General features: G+C 41.0%; 1 protein-coding gene across 1 annotated transcript in view; it reads right to left on the bottom strand.

The window, feature by feature from the left end:
• Positions 1-9,276, bottom strand: part of LOC117522157 (probable C-mannosyltransferase DPY19L3) — a 152,370-nt gene extending 143,094 nt beyond the window's left edge. Inside the window, exons 1-2 of the mRNA XM_034183556.1 lie at positions 9,153-9,276; positions 5,361-5,487 (exon numbers count right to left, since the gene is read on the bottom strand). Of these exons, the coding sequence (XP_034039447.1) occupies positions 5,361-5,478 (118 nt within the window). The 5' untranslated portion in view covers positions 5,479-5,487; positions 9,153-9,276. The remainder of the gene's footprint in view (positions 1-5,360; positions 5,488-9,152) is intronic.
• Positions 9,277-9,534: the final 258 nt, after the last annotated feature.

The raw sequence follows: 9,534 nt of genomic DNA on the forward strand, positions 1-9,534 counted from the left end.
TGTTTTTCTTTTAAATGAATGAAATAAATATATAAAAAAAAAATGCACAGGTTTACGTTGATATTTTGGACACTTTTCTAATACCATCAATTGAAAGGATGTTTGGGGATGATGAAATAATTTTTCAAGATGATAATGCACCTTGCCATAGAGCAAAAACTGTGAAAACATTCCTTGCAAAAAGACACATAGGGTCAATGTCATGGCCTGCAAATAGTCCAGATCTTAATCCAATTGAAAATCTTTGGTGGAAGTTGAAGAACATGGTCCATGACAAGGCTCCAACCTGCAAAGCTGATCTGGCAACAGCAATCAGAGAAAGTTGGTGCCAGATTGATGAAGATTACTGTTTGTCACTCATTGCTTGCCTCTACTGGTGGTTGGCTCTCACTGCGGTATTGTATCACTTCCTGTTCCGGAGCACAGCGGTGTTTTTCTGTATCTGTTAGCTGTTTAATCTGTGCAGTTAGATTGATCTAGATAACTAGATAACGATTTGTTTCACAGTGTAATCTTCACGTGCCTTAACTAAAGCACTCCCTCTGCTGAATCACCTCTAAATTATTTACACATTATTCACTTTGTGTGTTTTTAGGAATCCGCTAGCTTAGCGCAGCTACTAGCTCTTAGCCGATTTAGCATGGCGGCTTCTCCTGTCTCTCCCGCACTTTTCTGCTCTGGGTGTGAAATGTTTAGTTATTCCTCGGCCTCCTTTAACAGTAAGGGTACTTGTAATAAGTGTAGCTTACTCGTAGCTTTGGAGGCCAGGCTGAGCGAACTGGAGACTCGGCTCCACACCGTGGAAAATTCTACAGCTAGCCAGGCCCCTGTAGTCGGTGCGGACCAAGGTAGCTTAGCCGCCATTAGTTCCCTTCCAGCAGATCCCGAGCAGCCGGGAAAGCAGGCCAACTGGGTGACTGTGAGGAGGAAGCGTAGCCCTAAACAGAAGCCCCGTGTACACCGCCAACCCGTTCACATTTCTAACCGTTTTACCCCACTCGGCGACACACCCGCCGAGGATCAAACTCTGGTTATTAGCGACTCTGTTTTGAGAAATGTGAAGTTAGCGACACCAGCAACCATAGTCAATTGTCTTCCGGGGGCCAGAGCAGGCGACATTGAAGGAAATTTGAAACTGCTGGCTAAGGCTAAGCGTAAATTTGGTAAGATTGTAATTCACGTCGGCAGTAATGACACCAGGTTAAGCCAATCGGAGGTCACTAAAATTAACATTGAATCGGTGTGTAACTTTGCAAAAACAATGTCGGACTCTGTAGTTTTCTCTGGGCCCCTCCCCAATCGGACTGGGAGTGACATGTTTAGCCGCATGTTCTCCTTGAATTGCTGGCTGTCTGAGTGGTGTCCAAAAAATGAGGTGGGCTTCATAGATAATTGGCAAAGCTTCTGGGGAGAACCTGGTCTTGTTAGGAGAGACAGCATCCATCCCACTTTGGATTGAGCAGCTCTCATTTCTAGAAATCTGGCCAATTTTCTTAAATCCTCCAAACCGTGACTATCCAGGGTTGGGACCAGGAAGCAGAGTTGTAGTCTTACACACCTCTCTGCAGCTTCTCTCCCCCTGCCATCCCCTCATTACCCCATCCCCGTAGAGACGGTGCCTGCTCCCAGACCACCAATAACCAGTAAAAATCTATTTAAGCATAAAAATTCAAAAAGAAAAAATAATATAGCACCTTCAACTGCACCACAGACTAAAACAGTTAAATGTGGTCTATTAAACATTAGGTCTCTCTCTTCTAAGTCCCTGTTAGTAAATGATATAATAATTGATCAACATATTGATTTATTCTGCCTTACAGAAACCTGGTTACAGCAGGATAATTATGTTAGTTTAAATGAGTCAACACCCCCGAGTCACACTAACTGCCAGAACGGTCGTAGCACGGGCCAAGGCGGAGGATTAGCAGCAATCTTCCATTCCAGCTTATTAATTAATCCAAAACCCAGACAGAGCTTTAATTCATTTGAAAGCTTGACTCTTAGTCTTGTCCATCCAAATTGGAAGTCCCAAAAACCAGTTTTATTTGTTATTATCTATCATCCACCTGGTCGTTACTGTGAGTTTCTCTGTGAATTTTCAGACCTTTTGTCTGACTTAGTGCTTAGCTCAGATAAGATAATTATAGTGGGCGATTTTAACATCCACACAGATGCTGAGAATGACAGCCTCAACACTGCATTTAATCTATTATTAGACTCAATTGGCTTTGCTCAAAATGTAAATGAGTCCACCCACCACTTTAATCATATCTTAGATCTTGTTCTGACTTATGGTATGGAAATTGAAGACTTAACAGTATTCCATGATCATTTCTTAATAACATTTACATTTGCTCTGATGGACTATGCAGCAGTGGGGAATAAGTTTCATTACACTAGAAGTCTTTCAGAAAGTGCTGTAACTAGGTTTAAGGATATGATTCCTTCTTTATGTTCTCCAATGCCATATACCAACACAGTGCAGAGTAGCTACCTAAACTCTGTGAGTGAGATAGAGTATCTCGTCAATAGTTTTACATCCTCATTGAAGACAACTTTGGATGCTGTAGCTCCTCTGAAAAAGAGAGCCTTAAATCAGAAGTGCCTGACTCCGTGGTATAACTCACAAACTCGCAGCTTAAAGCAGATAACCCGCAGGTTGGAGAGGAAATGGCGTCTCACTAATTTAGAAGATCTTCACTTAGCCTGGAAAAAGAGTCTCTTGCTCTATAAAAAAGCCCTCCGTAAAGCTAGGACATTTTACTACTCATCACTAACTGAAGAAAATAAGAACAACCCCAGGTTTCTTTTCAGCACTGTAGCCAGGCTGACAAAGAGTCAGAGCTCTACTGAGCTGAGTATTCCTTTAACTTTAACTAGTAATGACTTCATGACTTTCTTTGCTAATAAAATTTTAACTATTAGAGAAAAAATTACTCATAACCATCCCAAAGACATATAGATATCTTTGGCTGCCTTCAGTAATGCTGGTATTTGGTTAGACTCTTTCTCTCCGATTGTTCTGTCTGAGTTATTTTCATTAGTTACTTCCTCCAAACCATCAACATGTTTATTAGACCCCATTCCTACCAGGCTGCTCAAGGAAGCCCTACCATTAATTAATGCTTCGATCTTAAATATGATCAATCTATCTTTATTAGTTGGCTATGTACCACAGGCTTTTAAGGTGGCAGTAATTAAACCATTACTTAAAAAGCCATCACTTGACCCAGCTATCTTAGCTAATTATAGACCAATCTCCAACCTTCCTTTTCTCTCAAACATTCTTGAAAGGGTAGTTGTAAAACAGCTAAGTGATCATCTGCAGAGGAATGGTCTATTTGACGAGTTTCAGTCAGGTTTTAGAATTCATCATAGTACAGAAACAGCATTAGTGAAGGTTACAAATGATCTTCTTATGGCCTCAGACAGTGGACTCATCTCTGTGCTTGTTCTGTGAGACCTCAGTGCTGCTTTTGATACTGTTGACCATAAAATTTTATTACAGAGATTAGAGCATGCCATAGGTATTAAAGGCACTGCACTGCGGTGGTTTGAATCATATTTATCTAATAGATTACAATTTGTTCATGTAAATTGGGAATCTTCTTCACAGACTAAGGTTAATTATGGAGTTCCACAAGGTTCTGTGCTAGGACCAATTTTATTCACTTTATACATGTTTCCCTTAGGCAGTATTATTAGACAGCATTGCTTAAATTTTCATTGTTACGCAGATGATACCCAGCTTTATCTATCCATGAAGCCAGAGGACACACACCAATTAGCTAAACTGCAGGATTGTCTTACAGACATAAAGACATGGATGACCTCTAATTTCCTGCTTTTAAACTCAGATAAAACTGAAGTTATTGTACTTGGCCCCACAAATCTTAGAAACATGGTGTCTAACCAGATCCTTACTCTGGATGGCATTACCCTGACCTCTAGTAATACTGTGAGAAATCTTAGAGTCATTTTTGATCAGGATATGTCATTCAATGCGCATATTAAACAAATATGTAGGATTGCTTTTTTGCATTTGCGCAATATCTCTAAAATTAGAAAGGTCTTGTCTCAGAGTGATGCTGAAAAACTAATTCATGCATTTATTTCCTCTAGGCTGGACTATTGTAATTCATTATTATCAGGTTGTCCTAAAAGTTCCCTGAAAAGCCTTCAGTTAATTCAAAATGCTGCAGCTAGAGTACTGACAGGGACTAGAAGGAGAGAGCATATCTCACCCATATTGGCTTCTCTTCATTGGCTTCCTGTTAATTCTAGAATAGAATTTAAAATTCTTCTTACTTATAAGGTTTTGAATAATCAGGTCCCATCTTATCTTAGGGACCTCATAGTACCATATCACCCCAATAGAGTGCTTTGCTCTCAGACTGCAGGCTTACTTGTAGTTCCTAGGGTTTGTAAGAGTAGAATGGGAGGCAGAGCCTTCAGCTTTCAGGCTCCTCTCTACTTTTAAGATTAGGCTTAAAACTTTCCTTTTTGCTAAAGCTTATAGTTAGGGCTGGATCAGGTGACCCTGAACCATCCCTTAGTTATGCTGCTATAGACTTAGACTGCTGGGGGGTTCCCATGATGCACTGAGTGTTTCTTTCTCTTTTTGCTCTGTATGCACCACTCTGCATTTAATCATTAGTGATTGATCTCTGCTCCCCTCCACAGCATGTCTTTTTCCTGGTTCTCTCCCTCAGCCCCAACCAGTCCCAGCAGAGGACTGCCCCTCCCTGAGCCTGGTTCTGCTGGAGGTTTCTTCCTGTTAAAAGGGAGTTTTTCCGTCCCACTGTCGCCAAGTGCTTGCTCACAGGGGGTCGTTTTGACCGTTGGAGTTTTTCCGTAATTATTGTATGGCCTTGCCTTACAATATAAAGCGCCTTGGGGCAACTGTTTGTTGTGATTTGGCGCTATATAAATAAAATGGATTTGAATTGATTTGATTAAGTCCATGCCTCAGAGACTGCAAGCTGTTATAAAAGCCAGAGGTGGTGCAACAAAATACTAGCGTTCTTTTGTTTTTCATGATTCCATAATTTTTTCCTCAGAATTGAGTGATTCCATATTTTTTCCCTCTGCTTGGTCTAAAAAAAGTAACTGTTACTGACTGCCACAATTTTTTTTTCTTGATTTCTTATAGTTTTTCTTAAAGCCAGAAAGTTGCCATTTGAAATGACTTTAGTTTTGTGTCATGTCTGTGATCTGCTTTTTTTCTACAAAATTAAATAACTGAATGAACATCCTCCGAGGCCGGTGATTCCATAATTTTTGCCAGGGGTTGTAATTGTAACTGACATATTTAGTAACATGAAGATTTGTGAGAATTCAGGAGAGTTTTCAGCGCTCACCGTCTAAGATCTTCTCTGAATGGTGAGCAGTGCAACAGTTGGGCTGTTGGGGCTGAACGACGGGGCTGAGCGGCGGCTCCTTCCCCTTGCTGCTCTTCCTCTGACGGACAGCTGTCATGATGAAATGCTGAAACCAGAAAACCACACCCACAGTCAGGGCGAAAACACGCCGCTATTGTGACTTGTGTTATTTCTCTAGTTTTACAAAACTTACTGAAAAAAATGCTCATCACGAACTCTCAGAAACCAATGACGCATCTTCAAATTAGCATTTTTTTCCTTTGTTTTTGCTTGTTTGTTTCACTGAAAAACAACCTAAACTCCAGTGATGACCAGCTGTGTCGGCCTCCCTTCACTGACTCCGATCAGCGTGAAGTTTAAGGTTTTCTTGATTACTTCTAAAACATTTTAACAGCTGCATACATTATCGAGCCGTATGTGCCGACCTTTGCCTTGTGTTCCGCGGATTAAGCTGAGATCAGCAGGCTCTGACCTTTCTGAAAAATCTGCGTGTGAACATTAGAACGTCTCCATCCGTAGAACCTTTTGAAGTCAAACTCACCTGTATATGGTTTTGATTTATTTTAAATTGATTTTGTATTCTGTATGATGTGTGTGATTTTGATCTGTTCTTATTGTTTTTTATAGTTTGTATTTTTTTAATTTCACCTTTATTTAAAGCGACATATGTCAACTGAGAACCAATTCTTATGTACATTGTGGACCTGGCCAAGAAGCAGCAAAAAGGGGAAATTTCAAATCTGAAGAACATCAAATCTGATAAAATGAAACAGCTATGTTCCCTTTTTCCCCTAGACTTTGGCTTAATACCACATTTTAATACCATATTGGTACCATTTATAAGATGAGCGTCCCCCCCCCCCCCCCCAGCCCCAAACAAAAAACATATTGTTGGAAAAATAGTATTTGAAAACCAACTCTTGCTTCAAAAAAGAAAACACTTTAGTTGGAAAATAATGTGTGTGAGAGAGAGGGGGAAAAAAAAAAAAAAAAAAAACTATCTGTGCATGTTCATCACTTGCATTTTTGCCATTTCGCAGTTGTGAATTTTGTGCCGTCTCGCGGTCCGTGACTCATGCCAGAGGTCTGTTTGAGCAGAGTTCCGGTGTCGCAGACCGAATGGTCCACCCTTAAAAATTGGTCCACCCTGCTTTGACTGTGAATACAATACGATACGATACACTTTATTGTCCCTTCCGGGAAATTTGTCTTAGACTCCAATGCGTCATTTGGGACAACAGCAGCTTGTCTAAGACTGAGTCTCTACACCCAAAGGGATCAAAGGGAATAATGTGATTATTAATCATCAGATGACAAAGTAAAAGCATCTTTAATCATTCTAAAGTCAGTTTTAAGCAGAAACGAGGCCGTTTTAAGCAGAAAAATAGGCAATAATCGGTGAGCTACTCATGCAGTGAACGCAGCATCAGCAGCCCGTCTGGCTGCTGATGCTCTGATCGCTTCCTCTGTCTTTTATTATGAAGTAATGCTGAATTTATGTGGAAATGATTGTTGCACAAAAACTTCAGATATCTGTCGGTGTGCTAGATGATGACTCGAGGCAGTTTGAAGCAGAAACAAGGTGATAATCGGTGAACTGTGGCTATCGCACAGAAATGACGCACGTGCAGTGAAGGCAGGGCGGGCGGACTGATTTCTAGTGGGGGGGTTTAGGGCACAATGTAAACACACCTCATGAAATCTGGACAACAAGACAACATCGGGGCACAGCAGAAGTTCATCACAGGTGCTACACCTCCTCCAAATAACCCTCTCAACTTGGGAGAACGTGTCATCATCATAATTGCTTGTGAACTTGCTGAGTCAACGCCATCCACCCCCTCGTTAGCCATCGTTTATATGACTTTGAAACGCTGGAACTCTGCTAGCAACATGGTGCATTCTGGGAAGTGCAGGGGGATTATGGGAAAAGTTAAAGTACCGAATGACACAAGATGGGAGACAGTACTCCAAATACTTTTTCCTACACAGTCCCATGAAATGACAAAGAAAATGATGATAGATATTTTAGATGAATCTTTAAAAATCTTTAACCGTTTCAATTAGAGCCCGACCAATATATCAGCCGGCCGATAAGCCCTTTTCAAAGTACTCACTATCGGCCGAAACTCTGCCGACAGAACGCTGATAATTTCTTATAAACAGAACAGTTACTGAAATAATGTTTATGTCTGCAATGTAAAATGTCCTTGCACCATTTGTCCAGTAGAGGGAGCTCTGACTGCATTCAACTGAGAGCTGCTTACACCCCTGCTTAAATGTGTTCATCACCGGCCCCCGTAGTTTGCTGTCACACTGCACTGATCGGCTGACAAAAGCATACAAGTAAGTTTTTAAGGATCTATATCCTTATCCTGAACCTATATCTAAGTTGCAGCAACAAGAGGTACAAGATCAGCTGTAATTCACAACTCTTTTTAAGGATATGTAATTGCTAATTTCACAAAGGTTTAATTCTTGATTGCATTTTTTGAACTTGAAAATTCTTCTCTGTTATAATTTGAACTGTGGGATGAGTGGTTGCCCCTGTACACACATGCCCACATCTGGTCACAAGAGAACATACTGCCCTGGGTAGGCGGTCGAGCAGAACGAGGGCCCGTATATGACTGCTTGCAGTCCTAGTTCTTGATTGCATTTTTTGAACTTGAAAATTCTTCTCTGTTATAAAGTTAATCTATATGAGGACAAAGCTTCAGCTTTTAGCTCATACCTTTTTTGTTAAGGGTTCAAAAAAGAACATTTTATTCATTTAAAAAAAATAATAATATCGGCTAATTTATCGGCTATCGGCAAATCAGCCAATTTATTGATTACCTGCATTTTTTTCATCCAAATATCATTATCGGCCTCGGCCTCAAAAAATCCATAACGGTCGGGCTCTAGTTTCAATGACCAGAAATACACAGAATGAGGAGTTGTGGATGGACCACCCTGTTCCAGAGTCTGGACTGAAGAGGAGAAAAGCACGAGTAAAACGTGCATGACATGGAGTGAGTCCTCCATTGGGTATCTGGGCTTTCATTCCTGGTGAGAAGTTCAACTATCCTCGGGACTCGGAGTAGAGCCGCTGCTTCTTCATATCAAAAGGAGGCAGCTGAGGTGGTTCGGGCATCTGCTGAGGATGCCCCCTGGACGTCTTCCTAGGCAGGTCTTCCAGGCTCGCTCAACTGGGAGGAGACACCAGGAGAAAACCCAGGACACGTTGGAGGGATTATATTTCCCAGATGGTTTGGGAACACCTCTGGATTCCCAGGAACAGTTACAGGACTTGACCAAGGACAGGGAAGCATGGACTGAGCAGCTGCCACTGAGACCCGGATAAGCGGCAGAAACTGAATGAATATCTGCCCTAATTGCATACATGTGGCTAAAACATCTAAACAGGAGATATTTTAGTGTTTAAATCTTTTTGAAGCAGATTTAAAGCTTAGTTAAAAAAAACAAGCAGTGAAAGAAATTTTATTATCAACTGTGTACTGTTTAATGATTAACTGGATAATCGATTAACCGTTACAGTTCTCTGTTGAGTTGTAACAGATGTGTCAGACGGATGGGTCTGTTTTTCACATTTCCTGGTTGTGTCAGAACCGTCAGATCCGGTACCGGACCGACACCACAGCAAACACACAAACACACGTTCAGAAAAACGCAGTCAATGCGCCAACATGGCAACAGACAACTCCTAACGGACGGACCGTTAGAACCGTTGTTCTGATTACACAAACAGCCGACGTTTGCCAGTCTCACCTTCCTCTGCCGCAGCGCGTATGACGTTCTCTCCCTTTTTTTCTACATCCCTCGCTTTTTCACGTTTCTCCTCTGCTTCATGCCGCACTCCTTCAACACAAACACCGGAAAACGAAGGGCTGACTTCAAAATAAAAGCGCTCTGTTTAAAAAATACATATAGATTCGAACAAACCAAAATCCTAATATATCCAGACTGTTTTCGAAAACAGATTTTTAACATCCTATATCAAATACTTTACCACTGGTCTTACATAGTTTCAAACCAGTTATTTAAAGGCTTAAAAACAACTTTAAACAGCTTTGAAGCACTTTAAATTGCCTGTATCTTTGGTTTTGAACTTGAAAACTTTGAAAAACTTTGAAAAACATGCTTTCTTTAA

The sequence above is a fragment of the Thalassophryne amazonica genome, chromosome 2 (assembly GCF_902500255.1).
Source record: "Thalassophryne amazonica chromosome 2, fThaAma1.1, whole genome shotgun sequence".
Taxonomy (NCBI): domain Eukaryota; kingdom Metazoa; phylum Chordata; class Actinopteri; order Batrachoidiformes; family Batrachoididae; genus Thalassophryne; species Thalassophryne amazonica.